Genomic DNA, 22,309 nt, shown 5'->3' on the forward strand with positions numbered 1-22,309 from the left:
TAGAGGAAAAAATAACTCTAGATATGCCTCCCACTTCCCAAAATCTTGAAAGGATCAACCTCATTCACAAGTATCTTAACTGCCTGCAAGAACAAAGTCCAACACTCTTTAAAGGAATACAAAAAGCTCAGCACTCAACAATAAAACTCACATCGCCCAGCATCAAATAATAAATCACTACACGTGTGAGGCAGCAGCAACGTGTGCACTATAATGAGGAGAGCAGCTCAGTCAATAGAAATGGGCCCAGAAATGAGAGAGGAAAGAATAGAAGATAATAATGTTAAACCTGCTCGTTTAAAAATGTTCAAGGATTTAAATGAAAACAGGAATATATGAAAAGAAATGGAAGATATTTCTAAAAAGAACCAGATAAAGAGATTGTCACTGAATAAAAACGTTAAGACCCAACTATTAGGTGTCTATATAAAATACTTTCAATATACAGACACAGAGAGATTAAAATAATAGAAAAAATATACTAAAACAAAAAATAATCATAACAAAACCAGAGTGGCTACATTAATATCAGACAAATTAGGCTCCAGAACAAAGAATATTACCAGGGATAAAGAAAGGCATTTTATAATGATAAGTAAATTCATTCATCAGAAGATATAAAAAAATTAATGAATATAAACCTAATAACAGAGATTCAAATTACATGATTTAAAATTAACAGAATTTAAAGGAGAAATTGACAAATCCACAATCATCGTTAGAGATTTAAGGACTCCTCTCTCCTTAATTGATAGAATAATCAGAAAGAAAATAAAGACATAAAAGATGTAAACAGTACTATGAACAAATCTGACATACTCCATACTTATAGAACTGCAGAATACATGTTTTGAAGTGCACAGGGCATATTCACCAGGACAGACTATACGTGTGGTCATAAAATAAGTCTCAGTAAATGTAAAAGAACTTCTTAATACAGAGTATGTTCTCAAACCATCACAGAATTAAATTAGAAATTAATAAATAAAAGAAAGTTACCTAGAAAAATCCTCAAATATTTAGAATTTGAAACACCTACTTCAAATTTACCCATGGGTCTAAAGGAAAAACCACAAGAGAAATTACTTTTGAACTGAATGAAATAAGAACATAGTATGTCAAAATGTGCGGAATGTGACTAAGGCAATGCTTAATGTTAGGAAAAAAGGACCTAAAACTGATGATTTAAGCTTCTACCTTAAGAAGCAAGAAAAAGAAGAGCAGATGGAAGAAGAAAGGAAATAACAAAGATCAGAGAGGAAACCAATAAAACAGAAAACAAAAGATAATTCTTTGAAAAAAATCAATACAACAGAAAAACATCAAGCCAGACTTATCAAGAATAAACTACAGAAGACATCACTTACAAATATTAGAAAAGGAAGAGGAAACAAACAATTCAAATATCCATCAACAGGTGAGTGGCTAAGCAAATTGTGGTATATCAATGTCATGCAATACTACACAGCAAACAAAGGAATAAAAACTAATACAGGCAACGTTGATGAGTCTCAAAAGCATTGCACTGAGTAAAAGATGCTAGACACGAAGAGTACCAAAGAGAACATAATTCCTGATTCCATTTATATGAAACTCTAGAAAAGAAATCTACAGTGACAGGCAGCAGATATGTGGCCACCTGGGGCCAAGCTAGGAGTGAAGATTAATTGGAAAGGGGCATAAATGCATGTTTTGGGTTAACAGAAATGTTCTATATCTAATTATGATGGTAGTTACCTAAGAACAAACACAAGTGTCAAAACTCAAACTGTACATAATAAAATGCACCCTTAAGTTAATTTAAAAAAAAGAGAGATTTAGTTGAGCTTAGGGCTAATCTTAGAACCTACTGACTGGACCAAGTGCTTCTACCATTCATTCTGCATACCTTTATTCTCCAGTTGTCACCAACATCCTCTTTAATTCGGCTTAACCAAGATTCATTGAACCAAGCTACATCACTAAAACAAAAATAGAAATGCTAAACATTAAAACATTTTTATTACACGAAAAATACCAAAATTAATCAATAGAGAAAGTTATTTTATATCTTAAAGCCTGTCCTTAATAAGAATAGGAAATATTATTTACTTGAACCCACTGAATTTTTTGTTATTCCTAAGGATTTCTTTTGGAATTTCTCACAATAAATTACTTAAGTCATTAACATCTTTAATTTAACAAACATTTACTTAATATCTCATATTAGGCATCCTGGTAGCAGTTTTTGGCAATTATGAATAAAGCTGTTCTAAACATCCATGTGCAGGCTTCTGTGTGGACATAAGTTGTCAACTCATTTGGATAAATATCTAGGAGCGTGATTGCTGGATCATATCATAAGAGTATGTTTAATTTTGTAAGAAACTGCCAATCTGTCTTCCAAAGTGGCATTACCGTTTTGTACTCCCACCAGCAGTGAATGAGAATTTCTGTTGCTCCACATCCTTGCCAGCATTTTGTCAGGGTTTTGTTTGTTTGTTTTAATTTTAGCCTTGGTAATAGGTCTGTAGTGGGATCTTGTTGTTTAAATGTGCAATTCTCTGATGACATGTGATGTTAGGGATTTTTAATACACTTATTTGCCATTTGTATATCTTTTTTGGTGAGGTTTCTGTTCAGATCTTTTGCCCATTTTGTAACTGGGTTGTATTGTTGAGTTTTACGAATTCTTTGCATATTTTGGATACAAGTATTTTGTTGGATATGTGTCTTGCAAATATTTTCTCCAAGTTTGTGGCTTGACTTTTCATTCTCTTAAAAGTATCTATCACAGAGCAGTTTCTAGATTTTAATAAAGTTCAATTTAATCAATTTTTCTTTCATGGATCATGCTTTTGGTGTTGTATTTAAAAACACTGCCAAATGCACAGTCACCTACACTGTCTCCTATATTATCTTCTAGAAGTTTTATGGTTTTGAGTTTTACATTTAGATGTATGGTTCATTCTGAGTTAATTTTTGTGAAAGGTGTAAGGTCAATGTTTAGACTCATGTTTTTTTTTCCACGTGGATGTCCGCAGAGAACCCTGACTACTACACCAGTCTTCCAACTGACCCTAAAAAAATCTTCATATATGATTCTATAACAGCATTGTAATTACCTTTAGAAAATGAATCTAGAGATAACAAGAAACCTCTTCTAGTCTTTCCTCTTGTTATCTTACATTCCTCCTTGTCATCTTTTCCATCCCAAATCAACTTTAGCCTTATGTCCAAGGGACACCAAATAAGAAGGGGACACGAGACTAAGGAAGCAAAATATGGTCCAATTGTTTTCTAATAAAAGTAAGTTGGAATCACTACACGATTATTTTTTAACTCCACCATGGCATCTGTCTTCAATAATTTTATCAACTAAACACAGGTAGTATTTAATCCCTGCTGGTTACTATGCACAACATAGTTGTGTTGCTTCAATGGACACCCTGACACTATTCTTCTTGAATAATCAAAAGGCCTTTTGTGCTTAACACATCAAATTGTGATCTGTATTTTCAACATGCACATCTGGCCTTTCATTTAAAAATCTATCAAGAGGGGTCCAAGATACTTGATTTCAAAGATTACAGCTGACTGAGAGAACTAGCTGTAGAGTGAGGCCAAAGTGATGCAAATCCTGGCTTTGCTATTTACTCACTGTTTGACTTTACAAAAGTCATTTCACCTCTCAAAACCTCTGTTTCCTCATCTATAAGTTTTGGATAAAAATAATGTCTACCTCAGAGAACAGTAAAAATTAAATGAAATAACATGTATAAGGTAAACAACAATGTCTTATAATTAGTAAATAGTCAGATGTTGGCTGTCATGATTTATCATTTTAAATGCTCAAATATCTGCTGAATGAATGAATGAACAAATAAGTGCATGATACTTGAGGTCTCTGAATATTCCACATACTCTGGCTCATTCTTTTCCTTCTTGCGAAAACGTGTAGTCAAAGACAATAAAAAAAGCAGACAAGTTATCTGATGCTTACAGTGACAGAGCTAAGCCTTTCTTTTGGGGGAAGTGACATACACTATTTATAATTGTTGTGGGTTGAATTATGTCCCCCCAAAAGATATGTTCAAGGCATACCCTGGTATCTGTGAATGTGACTTTATTTGGAAATAGGGTCTTTGCAGTTGTAGTTAAGATGAGATCATACTAAATTAGGGTGGGCCTTAATCCATTATGACTGGTCTCCTTCTATGAAGAGGAGAGGAGACACAGAGCAGCAGAAGGAAGATGGCCACATGAAGACAGAGACACAGAATGGAGTTATGCTGCCACAAACCAAGGGATGGCTGGGGCTACCAGAGCTGGAAGAAGCAAGGAAGGATCCTGCTCTAGAGGCTTTGGAGGGAGCATGGCCCAGCCACTACCTGATTTGGGGCTTCTAACCTCCAGAACTATGAGAGAACAAATTTTTGTTTTAAGCCACCTAGTTTGTGGTACTTTGTTATGGTAACCCCAGGAAACTAATACAGTTGTAGCTATAGTTTTCCCCCATGTGTTTTTTAAATAACGACAGCTTCTACGTACATTTAAAAAAGAGATACACATACTATGTATTCAGACTATATGATAATTAAGAAACTGTAGAACCCTAGCAATAATTCCATGACTCCCCAAGTCTAAGTCAGGTAGTTGGGCACTGATTTTTAAGATTTTATTATATAGAAGTATATCTGCCTCAGTAAATAATGAAGGAATTATTTGTTAAACTTTGCTACTTCCTTAAGAAGCAAAATTTCCCTTCTCATCTTAACAACTTTGATGTGATCTGATGTGAGTCACAATAGCCATAAATGAATTCTAGAATAAACTGAAACATATATAAAGCACTTTGAAGTGTTCAAAGAAATATGGTAAAGTTTGCCCTTTTAGCAGGAATATGATATACTGACCCAACTAGAGGAAAATGTATGCTATAAGTTTCACTATCTGCATCCAGACTGCTGAAAAACTACAAAACTGGTAGGCGGTTCAAAAGGAAAAATAACTTTTCAAATGGCCCTTAAATGATAAGGAGGCTTAGACATTTAAGTACATGCAAAAACAGGCAAATGAAGCAAAACAGAAGTCTAGGCTCCATTTTAGGTCACTGCCATTTGTTTTACGAAGAAAGAGAACTTTGTGATTGGTTGGCTATTTTATTATTCCTGCAGAAATGCAATTAGAAGACAATAAGACACCAAAGAGAGAATAAAAAGAAAAATCAGAGACACAGAGGATCAGCAATAACAGCAGAATCCAAGAGATTATGGAAAAATGAGTTGGTGATAAAGGATACAGTTGAACTAAAATTGACCTGACCCTAGTCTAAACATCAGGCACAGTGCTGGAGTATAGGAGGTCAAAGAGCCATATCCATTGTATCATAAAAGAAATAGGTCTCTTCTATGGTGTTGTGATACAAAGCTACTAAAGCCACTGCAATGCATATAAATGACATCTTAGGATGGCCCTGTTGAAGTGAGTGAACGCATACCAGCCTCACATCTACACCAAGACCCACAATACACAGCAGTAAGAACAGGCAAGGTGTACATTCTAAGGACAAGACACAACAATGCCTTCCCCAAATCACCCAGAAAGGACCATGCTCAGAATGCATGGCTCTGACCAATTAAATCACTTTGAAACCAATCAGAGTATACATAAATAAAATATATAACATTTTCAAGAAAACAGGGGAGTAAGGCATATTTTAGAGTAACTGCCCCCCCAAAAAATGTTAACATGTTAAGTTTGTCTCTTAAAGTGTTAATCTTGAATTAACCATAAAATCTGTCTATTCAAATTAGATCATTTTAAAGATTCCAAGTAATTAAGATTTTGATACTGCTTTATGTTGTTTTTCTAAGAGTGGTAAAGAATTTTTGCTAACCATCTACAAAGTTTTCAATGTCAATCACAAGAAACCTTTACAAAATGATGGCAACAATTAAATAAACTCTGACTACAAAACAGTGTAGCAAAGACAGGATTCTGGTCTCACTGAAGATATATTACCATGAAAGTAAGATAATACAAAATCAATATGATAATAAATTATGACTACAGAATTGGCCCTGTTTGTCCTACTAAGGGTACAGCTCACATTGTAGACATTATAACCCTAATCCTTGCACAAAGTTTGGCAAAAATTAGGAAATGATGGACTTCGGAACTTTTGATATTATGTAATTATGTAAAAAGGGCCTAACCCAAACAGAATCACTTTATTAGTTAAGGTTCCCCAGCATTTGTGACTTCAAATTTAATTTATACATCATTTCATTATTGGTAGATTCATACAATTACTGTTATTAATTCAAATATAGATTTTAAAATTTAATGTTTTTTCAAATCCGGTATTTTGTTTAAGTTAGCTCTAAAATAATAATCTCCATGCACTGATACCTTAAAATGACAATAGTATAACTGAAGGAAACATTATAAGCAATTATAACATTCATTTAACCTGTTTCTTTCCCAGTTATCATAACTTGTGAACATGACCAGAACAAGTTTAAAATTAATATCTCTTGAATAGATAATAATCCTGATTGCTCATTTAATTGAGGTGTATCTCTATGAACAAGCAAGGAATAATCCGATGGTAAACTTTTTAGTTTCCTAGTTGCAAGAATGCCTTGGTACCATATGCCTGTCCTCACTGAATAGAATAAAGTTTCAATAACGTTTAGAATACAAGTCTAAGTTTTCTTCCTTAGTATTGGGTTTATAATTCATTCAGGAAGAGTCTGGACCACTACTTACATTTGATGAAGAACTTGTGCCATGGCAACTCCATTAGTCAGCTGTTTGACATCTTGACAAGGCGCAGCAGTATTGAATGTCTGCAGCTAAAATGACATAAAGCAAATGACTTGACTGCCCCCTTAAACCTAGAAGGTAGCATTACGTCCCTGCAAAATATGTATATGATTGAACACCAGAGAGAAAAATAGCTAAAAATTTTCCTGTTTCCTTTAAATTCAGACCTTGCCAAACAAATGAAACTATACTAATAAGTTTCTATGGCTGTGTAATATTTTTATAAAAATAAACACTTAACATTTCCTAAAACCATGAAAAATTTTACCTAAAAAGTCAAATATATTGATGTCATGTATGAAGTACTTCAGAATTTCTGAAAGCCACATGTAGAACTCTTAGGACAGTAATAGTCTGTGTTTTGTCTATTTTTAGGAGACTAACATCAGAAAAAGAACTTTAAGATAATCTAACATTTGCAAGTTAAAATTTCACTCATATCATTTGGTAGGAAAACAAAGGCTAGAAGTTCAAGTCTTAAAACTAGTTTATTGATGAGCTCTAAAATAAGGCAGGACTTCTGCCTGCTGTCCAACACACAGCCTTCAGGCACGAACAGGCCAGGGCCCACCCACTACATCAAGCTGTTTCTATCTAGTTTGGCTTTAGATATTACTAACTTTTAAAATCTCTATTTGTTAAACATTCATATACATATTAAAAAGAGAAGTGTAATGGTGGCATCTTTTTCTAGTAAGTAAATATAAGGCAGAGGAATTTTTAAAAAGCAAATTACAGAAGAGCTAACATGGATCATATACTTGCTAGAAATCTAATCTCAACCCATAAGTATCTTAAATTAAATATACTATGATCCTCTTTTCCCACACATATTCATCTCCTTCACTATTTAATTATAATTCCTTAGTTTACCACTTAACTATATTAATCCAATAAAATTCTATCCCACCATAATTCACCTTCAGTGGTTCTGTGTATTACGAGATTCTACAAATCTGTCTCCATTATCCTAATACAAAATGGAAGAATGACACTGATGAACTAAATCTGGCCTGAGTTACTTTCAAAGTGCACAAAGATACTTTACTGAGCCCCTACTCTATGTGGAACAGCGTAGCACAGGATGGAGTTACAAAGGAAAATATCCAGGTTTGTACTCTCAAGTAGCTTCAATCAAGAGTTAAGGAGAAGAGAAAAAGACAAATCATTTCTAGAAAATGCCATTTCTAGTCCTATGATTGCAGCATGCACAAAGTGTTCTGAAATATACGTGAGTCAACCAATCTAATCAGGGATTGTATTTAGGAAAGACTTAGAGACGATTTCTGAACGGAAAGTCTTGAGTAAAGAAAGGGCAAGGGGAAAGAAGCTTCAGGAAATAGGAACACGATAAAAGCACAAATACATGAAAAGAGATGGTATTTTTAGACAACATGCAGTTCAGTATTACTGGATTTCCAGTGCAAGGAGGGAGGGGGAAGGTGTGACAACCAAGGAGGTTAAAAAAACAGGCATGGGTCAGGACTCTGGAAGGCCGTGACAAGAAGCTTGGACTTATCCTTAACGGTATCAACTGTACAATGGGAAACAGTAGAATAGTTTCTACGTCACAAGATGGTTGTGAGAATTAAATGAATTAGCAAACATAGTGTACTTAGATCAGTGCCTGGCACGGGGTACAAGCTCAACAGCTGTTAGCACATTAGCTATGAGTCAGGGTTTCTCAAGTGTGGGGTCTCAGAACAATATGTATCAGAATCTCCAAACATATTAAATCAGAAAATCCCGAAATGATTCTTATGCACATCAACCTTTTAGAACTACTGCTCTGGGTGATGAAGAATCACTTAAGAGTAGTAAGGAAGAGAATGATATCTTCAGTATGTTTTGGATAGCCGCAATAGTGACACAGAGAACGGAAGAGAGTAGCTTTAGGCTTGAGTCAGTTAGAAGGCTTGTTGATAATGGTCTTATTGATAAATGGATAGCTTACAGACAATTAGGGTAATGCTGACTGAGAGGACAGGATGAATTCATGGAATATTTAAAATAAAATAAGAAGGATTTTGCAATTGGGTGCATGTACAGGGAAGAGAAACCCCAGGGTTTAGGGCATCTTTAAAAGGAAGATAATCATATACTTTCAGTTAAACTGTGGCTCCTACTTTTCAACCCTTCCTACTTACACTTTACATCATTAACTTTTTACAAAATGGATATGATTAGTGATTTAAAAAAGACAATTTCAGAGGCACAGAATATTAGGCAAAATAGTAAAGAAATACGTAAAAGGAGTACAGATACTAAGCAGTTGCCTGGTTGCCCACCATGCCCATATTAAGATCAATTTCTCCCTCTTACAGCCATGGAAATTGGAGTGTCTCTTGGAAGTTCTCAAACTAGTTGCAAAATAAATTACATAACAGAGAATATAATTTCATTTGGCTAAACTGGAAGGTTTTATAACCAAGAAGAGAGAATAAATTAAAAAGCTCAGTGGGGGGAGTGAAGCCAAAGCAGAGGGACAAAACAAAATGTATTCTCTCACACTACTCTTCACAGACGCGAAGGGGCACAAATCTTTTTAGCAAGTGACCCAAAAAGGATAGACAGGGCTTCCATCACTAAACACAGTGTTCTGGCAAATAACCATCTTATTTTCTTCTTTATTTTAAATAAAGTGAATAATCAGAAATGTGGAAATGCTGTTCCTGAACTGCTTCAAGGCAAATGTCACAGAAATCAAGGAACAAAAGGGGGTTTTCACAACTGAGACCCAACAAAAACTCAACCTTGGGTCAATTCTCTTCTCACGTTCTCCTCCTCTAGCTGCTCATTTCAGAAAGAAGATCATTGTTTTAAGATCTTCATAAAAATGATGCAGCCTTTAATATTTTTTGTTAATTTGGGCATATATTTGGTATTAGTCTTTCTTCACCTGTCTGCCAAAGTCAAAGAACGCAAGAACCAAAGGAACCATTAAAAAAAAATCTTGTCCAGGGGCCGGCCTGGTGCCACAGTGGGTAAGTGCACCTGCTCCACTGTGGTGGCCCCGGGTTTGCAGGTTCGGATCCCAGGCACGCACTGACGCACCGCTTGTCAAGCCATGCTGTGGTGCATCCCATATAAAGTAGAGGAAGATGGGCACAGATGTTAGCCCAGGGCTGGTCTTCCTCAGCAAAAAGAGGAGGATTGGCATCGGATGTTAGCTCAGGGCTAGTCTTCCTCACAAAAAAAAAAAAAAAAATCTTGTCCAATCCTCCAATTTTATTGGTGAAAGTAAAGTCCACAGATTTTGAATTCCAAAATGTCATAGAGCAAGAGGTAGAATTAAATTTATTTTCATGCAAATACTTCAAACTCTCATATACTCCCTCCACCACGGATGCCCAAGTTTACCCATTAGCCCTAAATTTTTTGCTAAGTAGCAGTATAACATTTCTAAGAACTGATTATTTTAGGATGAGTTCCAAATCATAAAATGTAACTTTTTAAAGGCTGCCAAAAGAGGCATCTCTTTGCCTAACCCACTTTTCTTTTTTGTTTTTTTTTTTAACAGTTTTATTTACTTATTTATTTATTTATTTTTGTGAGGAAGATCAGCCCTGAGCTAACATGCATGCTAATCCTCCTCTTTTTGCTGAGGAAGACCGGTTCTGAGCTAACATCTATTGCCAATCCTCTTCCTTTTTTTTTTTTCTCCCAAAGCCCCAGTATAGTTGTATGTCATAGCTGCACATCCTTCTAGTTGCTGTATGTGGGACGCGGCCTCAGCATGGCCGGAGAAGCGGTGCATCGGTGCGTGCCCGGGATTTGAACCCGGGCCGCCAGTAGCGGAGCGCGAGCACTTAACCGCTAAGCCACAGGGCCGGCCCCCTAACCCACTTTTCTTGATGACTTCTCTAATTCTGCTCACGTGGTTCTATTGTCCCAGAACAAGGTCTAGAGCTGAAAAACACAGTTTATACCAACTGTCTTCTCACCTCCATGGTTTGGCCCCATCATAACTTTTAAATCTTACATCTCCTAGTACTTCCCGTCAACATGTAACATCACTTAGCATGGTAGAGAGCACATTAAGAGACCAGGGATATCATGACAAATGTGTCTTCCACTACCTCCTTTCAATCTACTGCCAAAGAAGACCATTTACATTAATGCTAGGGACTCTTCCCTGTGTCTGGAAAACTCATTTCCCCTCATTTCTACTTGCCGAAATCCATCAATCCTCTATGACACAGTTAAAAATTCACTCCAGGTATCTACAAAAACCTACACACTTAATGGTGAAATACTGAATGATGAAATACTGGTCTCTGAGGTCAGGATCAAGACAAGGATATGTACTATCACCACTTTGATTCAACGTTGTATTGGAGACCCTAGCCAGTCTTGTTCCTGGGGATAGAGCAGAAAACAAGTCAGACAAGCGCTCTGACCCCAAGGAGCAAACGGGATGACTTCAGAAAGTGTTAAGTGTTACAGACCCAACAGAAAGGGGTTAACAGGTTACACTGGGACAGGAGTGGAGGACAAGTAGGTCACTCACCATCAGAGTCTCTCTGAAAGATGACAACAGACCCAAGAACTGAACAGTGAGAAGAAGCTAGCCACCGGAAGAACCAGAAGAAGAATATTCTAGGTAGAGGGAAGAGAAATTAAAAAGCCCTGATGTGTATATATAAAAAAAAGCTTAACTTCCTCAAGACATAGGAAGTCAATGCAGTATGGTCGGCACGGTGGCATGAGGGGAGTTTGGAGAAAGTTGGGGAGGTGAGGTAACATCAACAAAGCCGTGGCTGGCAAAGGCAAAATAAGACAGCAAAGTTCACTGGGAATCACCCAGAGAGGTAAAGAAAAGCCAAGAGACAGGTATTCAGGAAACTAAGGTAGAAGATAATTTCACAAAGAAACCAACGGGTAAGACAAGGATAATATAACAGTTATCAATTTAACAAATCCAGTAAGTAAGTGAAGGCCTTAGAGAAAAGAAGCTCAAGTGCAGTGGGTTCAGGAGTGAATGAAGGTTCAAGAAGTATAAAGGATGAGCATTAAAAACTTTGAAGAAATCTAACCGGGAAGGGGAAATACAGTGTGGTTTTAATAGGAAGTGGTGGCTCTTTATTCTTTCTCTTTGGTGAGGAAGATTAGCCCTGAGCCAAGATCTGTGGCCAACCCTCCTCTTTTTGCTGAGGAAGACTGGCCCTGGGCTAACATCCGTGCCCATCTTCCTCTATTTTTTATGTGGAACGCCTGCCACAGCATGGCTTGATAAGCGGTGCATAGGTCCCCGCTCGGGATCCGAATGCGCGAACCCCAGGACACCGAAGCAGAGTGAGCGAACTTAACCACTACGGCACGGGGCTCGCCCCTATTCTTTCTTTTTAAGATAGGGAAGATTTGCGCAAGTTTACAGGTAGAGAGGAAGGAGCCAATGGAGAGGAAGAACTTGCACATACAGAAAGGGGATAAATGACAGAAAAAGGTAGAAGGGATGGGATCTAAAGGCAGAGCCAAAGATAAGGAGGTGGTCATTTTCCTGAGGAGGAGAAGAGTTTGGGGCTCACATAGGGTACTGATAAAGGTCTGCAGAGAGAAATGTGAGAGGAACTGTATGGTTACTCTTAATCGCAAAGCTGGGCAGTGTTATGAGAAGAGGGGGATATGGCTGTAGCAGCATTTGTCTAGGCAATAGTCTGCACAACAATTCCATTCTCTCCACAGTGTTTTCAGCAACCTGAGAGAGAACTGGAGAAGCAAACAACCAATTATAATCTGTCGTCTGTGATTCCTCATCATTTGGTTCATAACATTTTTGCAGTTTTTAAGGAATTTTGCCTTCCACTGTAACTCCAAGTAATATTACAAGTTCTTTGATTATTCTTGATATCTGTCTTCCTCAGTGCCTTGTACAAAGTAGGAACTCAATAAATACCAGTTAAAAGAACGCTAAAGTCACATAATATTTTTAAATATTATAATACAATTCAAGAAAATCCTATGCTTCTCCACCATCTCATATATAAGTCAATGACATCATAAAAACAAAGTTTACTATTAAGTCAGATGTTTAGGGCAACAGTGTAACAGATTAGGATACACCATTTAATTAGTTACTTGTTTTAACAAAATACATCATTAAAAGTACTGTTGCCTTGTTTCAGTCTTAAATACAGCATCTACACCCTAATACTTATTTTACATGAAAATACAGATGAACAGTTAGCTAATTGCTTTTAACTCAGAAACCCTAGATACTTGCATTCCACTTAAAGCCAAAGCTATTTACCTCCAAAGCGTGAAAGTTGCCTTCAATTATGGTTACTTCCAATAGACTTCATACACTGACAGAAACCTTTCCTGATTTCTCATACTTTTGAATTACACACATTAGGAGATCACTAGGGAATCTCATCAACCAATTATGGCCTCCTGATCCAGTCTGTTGACATTCCATTCTGCATATACTCCCCTTCACACAACTAAACAACTGGTTTGCAGATGTGCATCATCAACAGCACTTTGTGGACCATCGAGCACCAACCTTGCCCAATACAGTTTAGCAACCATACCTAAATGCCAGCTCCCTAATCACTGAGCATCTCCAAGAGGTGCGACATCATTTTGCTGACGGGAATACTGGGGACAGTCTGCCTGTCCAAACCCAACACAAATTAACAAAAATAGTAAACATGGATAAAACGCAAAGGAAAATGCCCTCTTTTTCTTTAAAGAAAATGCTTGCCCATTGGAGGGGGAGGGGGAACCAGCGAGAAAAAGGGAATGTGAGCCCCACCCCCATCATATCTTTTTCTCCATGCAGGAAATACATGGAAACATCTCTTCTGCGAGGCTTCTACAAAATTGGATATCCTGGTGTCCTGGAGGAGCACTGATCCAGGAACTAAAACCACTTCTTGGCCACCTGTGTCCAAGTAGAGCAAGGTGACTGGGCTGGGAGGCAGGTTTCGGAGGGGGTCTTCACTCCAAAGTTGCACACAGGTCCCTCTGGGAAGGCCAGAAGACGGCAGGCCAGAGAGTCGGTGATCCAGAAAGTCTAGGGCTTGGGCGCGGGCGCGGGGCAGGGAGAAAATGGGGCAGGGAGCAGGAAAGGGGACGGGCGCTTGGCTCCAGCCACAGCTGTTAGGAGCACGATCACGATAAGACAAGGCCCCCGACCCCCCGCCCCCTAGAGGTACCACACGCGCGCGCGCGGGCACACACACACACACACACACACACACACACACACACACACACACACACACACACACACACACACACACACACACACACACACACACACCTGCCCCGCGACCCGCAGATGCACTCCCGCGGTCAAAGGCGACGGGAGGCGCGGAGGGTCACGCAGCCCGCCTGCTCCTCAGGCTCACCTGGGGAGAGCCGGGCGGCCCGGGCGACTCGCCGCGGCCCTGGGCGCTCGCCCCTCGTACTCACCCAGATGATGAGGCTGTCGCACAGCGACAGCTCGGCCTGCGGAAGCGGCCGCGTCTCTTCCATGGCCGGGCCGCCGTCGACCGCGCCGCCGCCGCCGCCGCCCTCCACGCCGCGCTCCTCCGGGAGCGGCGTCGACCACCTGCCCGCCGCCGGGAAAGCTCGGTAGCCCGGCCCCGCGCCGCCCACGCGTGAGGCCTCGGCGGCCGACGTCGCCGGCGTGACCCCCTCCTCACCGCCCCTCCGCCCCGCCCGGCGCTCTCCCCTCCCCCGTCCGGCCAGCCGCGGCACCTGAGCCCCTCCCCTCCCCTCCCCTCCCGCCCGCCCGTCCCACCCCTGCACACCTCTCCCGCCGCGCTGAGTGACCTGCGCGCGCACCAGTCACAAAGAAGGTATGTTCCGAGAGGGGTGGGCGAGGCGGGGAGGGGGCGGGAAGAGCGGGTGTAGGTTGTGCAGGAGAGATTGCTGATTGGACGCGACCTCTTCGGCTCCGACCAATCAACAGGAGACAAGACTGAGCCCCCGGGAGGGAGCGCGAGCCGGTGGAAAAGGGTTTATGACCTGGCAGGTGCAGGGAGGCTAGGGCGGGAAGCGCGTGCGCGACAGGGCTTGGAGAGGCTGGAACTGGCGCAGCCCCAAGGGCCTCCCTCCTGCGGTAGGGCAGCTCCTGGCTACACCTTTGGAGACCCACACTCTGCTTCCATAATGTCTTCAGAAATAGATCTTACTCATGAGTAAAAACCACTTGAAATAGGGAGAGCTGATTTTCTCCTAGAAGCTCGTTGGAAAAGCATATTTTGATTTGCAGACGTGGCAAAGCAATGTGTTTCCGATAGGAAAAAAATACCATAAAGCTGCTTAAATCAAATAAGTTCTCACAAGCTCACAAACCATGGGCAATTTTATTTTTAAAGGGGGAGAAAAGAAAGGCGATTTTCAAGTAGGCAAATGAAAAATGAAATAATCTTTTAGTTTTCAAAAAACATGGAAGATATCCATGTACAATGCTTCCTCTTTTCCTTTGGCGGTTGAAAACCTGTCTTTTCTGAGCATGTTTGTAGGGGAGCGGTGGCATAAAATTGGAAGCTCTCCAAGGTACTGACATATGGCTTAGGCTATTGAAATGGGCTAGAATATTCTTACACTTGCTGTTGATTTCCATCACTTCACTCATTCATAAACTCATCAATTCATGCTCTGTGTAAAAATGCAGCTGGCTCATTTACATTGATGCATCTTTATATTTAGACATTGAAAGTTTAAGGCTGATGGATGACTGCAATTAAAAGCCCCAAATGTAAATCAGTCTCATTCTAAAAATACAGTATATGCATTTGCTACCGAGTCCCTTAACATTATTTCAGAACCTTCTTACCCCGTGTGGAGTCATTTTATATTTCTGGACAATACCAACATTGGTAATATGACTTAATGAAAAGTAAAAGATCTAGGAATGAAAGACCTAGCCTGAGTCTTGACTTTACTCCCCACTGGCTGTACAGTTTTCTCCTGTGGAACCCAACCTCCACATTCTTAAAATAATGCTAATGGCACTAACTTGCCCTGCCTACCTCACAGGGACAACAATGATAATGGATGTGTAAGGGTTTTATGAATTGAAAACTCCTTTACAGGGCCGGCCCTGTGGCTTAGCGGTTAAGTGCGCATGCTCTGCTGCTGGCGGCCCGGGTTCGGATCCCGGGCGCGCACCAACGCACCGCTTCTCCAGCCACGCTGAGGCCGTGTCCCACATACAGCAGCTAGAAGGATGTGCAGCTGTGACATGCAACTATCTACGGGGGCTTTGGGGGAAAAAATAAATAAATAAAATTTTAAAAGAAAGAAAACTCCTTTACTAATATGAGTTACTACAATCATATATGTTTAGAAACATAAGAGAACACTTATCACTAAGAGCCACAGGTGACTGACTCGAAATATTTAAGAAGATGAACTAGGAAGCAATACAGTTATCCTTCTGGGCTCTGTACAAGCACAAGTAGATTCTCAGGGGAGGATGCCCAATTCTCTTCACAATACTAGATCTAATGGAAAAATATGTGAAGGACATGATCAGTGAATTCAGAGAAGAAATACAAATATTTCAAACAAATATGAAAAAGTTAGAAAAAGGCAAAACGTGAATCATTGAAATAAAACAAAAAATAATGTCGGGAAGAGTGAAGTGCACTTCCATATACGACTGGAACAAGCATTTTAGAAAAATTTTTCTAATTTTTTAACCAATATTTATCAAGAAACTTTAAAATGTCCACTCTATTTAAACCCATGATTCTATAATTCCACTTCTGGTCATAAATTCTATTGAAATCATTGGAAATGCAGTCCAATGTTATGAACAATGATATGTAGTGTGATTCTTTATATACTGAGCAATACATGTTTAATAAGCAAGGAAGTTAACTACATTATAGCAGATTCATAAGAGACTATTTGGCAACTAATGAAAATAATGCTTTGGAGAATATTTGATAACAAAATTTCATGATATATAACATTAAATTAAAAATTTAGATATAAAAGTATAAGCCATGTGATTTCAACATTATCAGTATTATTTATTTATTTAATATGTGCATAGCAAGAAGACAAAGGAATGTTCATAAAACTACTGTGTCATTTTTATATCTGGGTGATGTGATTATTTTCTGTAATCTTTTGTATTTTTCAATCGTTCTGCAATTAGCTTGTATTACTTTAAAATCAGAAAAAAAGATATTAAAAGCAACGCCTAATACAATGTAGACTATCGTTTTTCCAGCTATTGGCATTCATTTCTAAAAGTTGGCATCCATATTGAGAGTTGAATAAAACTATCTTTTAGACACTAGCCGTGGGATTGTAAATTGTCACAATCTTCCTGAAAAGTTTTTGACAATATATATCAAGAACCTTTAAAATGTACAAATTTGTTGATTGCAGTCCTATTTATCAAAGCAAAAAAAGAAACAGCCATTAAATGTTTGAAAGAGAAGTGCTTAAATACATTATGGTATATCTATCCGATGAAATATATCGTAGCTATTATTTTGAAAGAAGTTTAGTTACTCAGGAAAGTGCTTACAAAATAATGTTGAAAGAAAAAAGTGATGATACAAATCTGTATATGCAGTGTGAATATCTCTCTTTTTCTGTCTCTATTTATTTATTTGTGGATGCCTATGTGTGTATGCATATGTGTTATATACACACACCAAAAGAGAGAAAGAGAAGAGAGACTAAAGGAAATAAACCAAAACGTTAATAGTAATAATGATATCTAGGTATTGGAATAATGGGTAAGTTTTTGTGGGTAAGTTTTACCTTCTTTATACTTTACAGTAATTTTGAAATTTTCTACAGTGATTTTATTATCAGATGAAGAAACTAAAGACTGAGAATGATTAAAATTTCGGATATGGTCGGATCTCAACTGTGGAAGAATACATATAAAAATACACACACACACACACACACACACACCCCTATGTATCTATACAGAGAGAAGATTGAGAAGAGAGTTGGTTAAAATTAATCACAAACTTTAGTGTTATAGAGACCTGATGTGACTTCTTATTGACTGAATGATCTTGGATAAGTCGCTTAATTTCAGTAAGCCTCAGTTTCAGTCTCTGTAAACTAGAATAATACTTGTATATTTCTATATTAGTTAGGGAATTTTTCGTGGTAGGCGGGAGAAATCAAACCTGGGTAACTTTATTAAAAAAACAATGGTGTTGCGAGGATATGGGAAAGCTCACAGATTCAGAGGAAAATCTGAAGAACTGAGCATGGGAATGGGCAAGTCCCTGAGCAGTTCATCAGATCTGGGTAGCAAAAACTATGGGAAGTCTTTTCAGGAGAGCACCACTTGGATGAATACAATAAAATTGTTGCTAAGTCTTTCTGAGTCATTCTATTCAAGATTCAGTTATGGGGAGGGCATCTGATTGGTCTGTCATGGGATATGTGTCCAACCTTTTGCCAGAAGAGGATAGAGCACTAGACTGGCCACCCCACCAGGACTGGAGACCCAAGGTGAAACCCTGGGGCAGTGCCCCATGTAGATGTGGTGTGAGGCCGCTGAGTCGCGAGTCGAAAAAGAATTTTCAGACACGAGCCCCTCGTTCTTTGGTGCACCTTTATTTTGTGCTCAGCATGGGGACAGGACCCATGGGCATTACAGAGCTGCAGTGCAAGAGTCTGTGTGGGGCCACCATATACGATTTTTAGCTATTTTACTATTCTATAGAAATGTCAAAAGAGAAAGTATTAGGTGGTCTGGTTAGCCTCAAAGATTAGGGCATGGGAGCGGATGAATGAGATGTGTCCTTGCATTCCAAGGTAAAGTTTGCCTCAAGGAACACGTGGGCAGGAGATTAAAGTCTTGGATTACATCCTCAGGTAAATTCCTTCGCTCCCAGCCAGTGGCGATTGAGTAAGAAGGGGCATGTGAGACTGAGTGGTGACCATGTCAGAGGGAAGGTGGGGGAGATGGATGCCTGAAGACAGAAACAAAAACAATAATTCCCTCCACATAATCTTATGTGGTTGTTGGGAGGATCAAATGTATTTTATAATGCTTAGCAGAAATCCTAGCTCATAATAGTTGCTCAATACATTTAAGCTATTATGTACACTGTGCATGTGTCTTGGTGTGTGTGTGTGCGTGTATGTGTGTTTATGTTGGCACTCATTAAAAAAAAACCTGAAAGAAAATATATTAAAATATTAGTAGAGGTTATTCACAGTGATTATTAATTTTTTTTATTTTCTAATTTCACCACAATGAACAAATATTACCTTTTTAATTAAAATAAAAATAAACTTTTTTTAAAGAGAGAGAAAGACAGGGTCAGGGTGAGATTTTAGGCTCTGGATTGGGCTGTAAGTAGATGAAAAATGATAAAAAGAGAGAATCCCTGATTAGGTACCTTAACTATTTAAGTAGTTGAAGTAATTTAAGCCTATAACAGCTCTACCTGTAAAGAGGAAATCTGTGCTTTGCACATACAAGTGATGGAAGGAAGAAATGGAGAAGTCTAAGATTTTCCCTGCTGATATCTAGGTACCCTGAGTGACTGAGGGTAGACACCACTAGAAGAAAACTCTGGCCTGGACAGGCACAAATCTAGACGTTTAAACAGAGCAGCCAGGCTAGCAGAGTGGCCATACCAGCAGCCAACAGTCCAAGTGGACCTCACCAGCAAAACATTCATTCCTGAAGCAAATTATTGCCCCCGCCCCGACAGAGAATCCTATAGCATTGCTTAGGAGCAGATATACCTTCCAAAGTACCCCAAACAGAAGTCCTACAAACGTTTTGGGGACAGAAGGAAGAAAGAGGGATAAAGAAAGGGAGGGAAAGAGGGAGAAAGAAAAGAGTTGCAACCTAGGCCAGATCTCAGCAACAAAGAGATGGAAGAAGCCAGAATGGTGTAAGATCCACCATAAGGTTAAGTTGGTTCTCAAGATGATACCCCAAGGGTGGTCTGCAGTCCACAATACCCAAAGAACTATAGCAAAATCAGGCTATGTCTGATCAGCATCAAGGTCCACATGCAGTTAAATGCAACAGCAGACTTATAGAATGTGACAGTTTTTCTGAAAAGTGAGAGATACCTTGGAATAATGGTGTCCAGGCCCTGGGAAAGGAGATTTATAAGCCCTAGGCAGAGTCCTAGGGAAGAGAGATGGTGACAAAAATTGACATTTTAAAACAGCTTCTAGTTCCTAGGCCTGTGGTCACAGTGGGTGTGAATGCCTAGCTCTATTAAATACTCTACTGGGTTTAGAGAAGCAAGACCAATCCCAGACACTAACCGTGGGTGAGCTTTAGTCCTCTGATAAAGAGACAGTCTTGGACAGAACTGACTTGGACATTCAGTGGGTCTGAACTTTTAGATGATGGGGTTGGGACAGACTTCATCTCCATAGATATTTTCAGCCAGGGTGACTATTGAGGTAGAGACTGGAGAAAGAGGATCAAGGATGTGGACTACCTACCACTGTGTATAAAAGGGAATGCTTATCTATTCCTCACACTGGCCGGGAACTGACTCCTGTTATGAAATTGATGCTCATTTGGAGACTGTACGTGACACTGAGAATTTTGCTTCTGGGCTTTTATAGCCTTAAGTTGAAGTGATTTTATGGCACTTAATGAAACTGCCTTGTAATACATTTTAATTCAGTGCTTGCAAATGATGTTATCACTAAACATGTTGGGCTGCCCAAAGAGAGATTATTCTAAGATTTCAGTGGAGAAATGCAAGCCAAGTTCAAGTTCAAATTAAGGGTGAGGTCATCTCTGTCACTGGGGAATGTACATCTATAGTGCAAGGGATTTTAAAATTACACAGAAAAGCAGAAAAAAAATTGCAGGAAGTAGACTCTGAGACAGAGATTAGCATGCAGGAGGTTTATTAAATTGTGCTCTTGGGAATAACAGCTGTGGAAGGGAAGGAAAGGAAGCAGAAGTGTGCAGAGGGAGCAAGCAGGCTATGGTGCAGTCCTAATGAAAGTCTCAGTCAACCTCTGGGGAGTTCTAAAGCTGGAATGGCCCTTCCAGGTTGTCCATTTGGGATGAAGGAGACTTGGTCTTTATGCCTCCATGTTGACAAATCGTTGGATGTGGGCTATCCTGGACAGGTGGCATGACGGCCAAGGCAATTCACAAAGGCTGATGGTGATGGCTGTCTGCCAACAGCACTCCTGGATATTGGATTCAGGGCATCACATCACAGTATCCTCTGAACAGCAGTGGCGCCCACAGTCATTTTGGGTGGAGGTAGGGGTGCTATCATTCAGAGTGGTAAAGCATGGTGTCAGAAAAAACACGGACAAGTACCCCTAACTGTGGCAATAGTATCGTAACTGCAAACTTAAAATGGTCCCAGAGGAAGAATGTTGACCTCCTTGGTTCTGGCATTGAGAAGGCTCCAGAACAGAAAGGAGTTGTAGCCACAGTTATAATTCCATTTAGTTCCTTGGTGTTAAATAACTAGATAAATGTTGCCTCAGAGGAATGAAGACTGGGGTGCCTGGTTCCCCTGTAACCTTTGTAACAAAGGTTACAAAAAGATAAATCACAATGCAGGGTAATATTATCAATTGTATTTTAAGCTGATGGGAAAGAATGTTTAGTTTGCTATTTATTGAGTGAAAATAAATATAATAATTTCATTTATTAAGCATATTTAAACTCACCCCAGAGCTCTAAGTCAGGTAAAATAGAGCATAATTATTTTATCTTGTCCTAGGTAACTCAGATAAGAAAAAAAATTAATAGCAAGGTATATGTACTATATTTTCAAAAACTTAAAAACAACAGGTAACAAAATAACATTTAGTAATTTTACTAATCTAAAGTATCATTTAAACATATAATTTCTGTACTTTTTATCTCAGTTAATCTAAGTGAATCATAAGACATGTCATCATTTTACACTCTGTTGGAAGAGATGATCCATGCTTCTCATTCCATTGGTGACCTATTTTTTATGTACAACAATCCTAATCCATGTAAACAGATTTTTAAAATAAAGGCCAAACTGACTTAGATTAAATGATTAGAGTGGCTAATCATTTAATCCATGGATGTTTGTCTCTAAAAAGCAAGCAAAATCTAACTTTACAGTATAATTACCCAAGGTACCTCCTATTGTTTTCAAGGGTATTGAAAATTAATATTTTAAAATGACCAGTTCTGGGGCCAGCCTGGCGGCCATTAGCAGTTAAGTTCCCACGCTCTGCTTTGGCGGCCTGGGGTTCGCAGGTTCAGATCCCTGGCACAGACCTACATACCACTTGTCAAGCCATGCTGTGGCAGCATCCCATATAAAGTAGAGGAAGATGGGCACAGATGTTAGGCCAGGGCCAGTGTTCCTCAACAAAAAGAGGAGGATTGGCATGGATGTTAGCTCAGGGCTGATCTTCCTCACACACACACACGAAAAAAGAGAAGTTCTTTAATTTACATTATATAAATGCAAAGTGGATAAAATCACATCACAGGACAGGATTCACAGAAATAATAAGAGTGCGATTTCTAAAGAGGACAAGGATCACCACGTTAGAAATA

The 22,309-nt window shown here is 39.1% G+C and overlaps 1 protein-coding gene across 1 annotated transcript in view; it reads right to left on the reverse strand.

The window, feature by feature from the left end:
• HOOK1 (hook microtubule tethering protein 1) overlaps window positions 1–14,398 on the reverse strand; it is a 72,976-nt gene extending 58,578 nt beyond the window's left edge. Inside the window, exons 1-3 of the mRNA XM_004438620.3 lie at window positions 14,230–14,398; window positions 6,754–6,839; window positions 1,889–1,961 (exon numbers count right to left, since the gene is read on the reverse strand). Of these exons, the coding sequence (XP_004438677.1) occupies window positions 1,889–1,961; window positions 6,754–6,839; window positions 14,230–14,292 (222 nt within the window). The 5' untranslated portion in view covers window positions 14,293–14,398. The remainder of the gene's footprint in view (window positions 1–1,888; window positions 1,962–6,753; window positions 6,840–14,229) is intronic.
• Window positions 14,399–22,309: the final 7,911 nt, after the last annotated feature.

Source organism: Ceratotherium simum, chromosome 22 (genome assembly GCF_057802395.1).
Source record: "Ceratotherium simum simum isolate JZ-2026a chromosome 22, ASM5780239v1, whole genome shotgun sequence".
NCBI classification, from domain to species: Eukaryota; Metazoa; Chordata; class Mammalia; order Perissodactyla; family Rhinocerotidae; genus Ceratotherium; species Ceratotherium simum.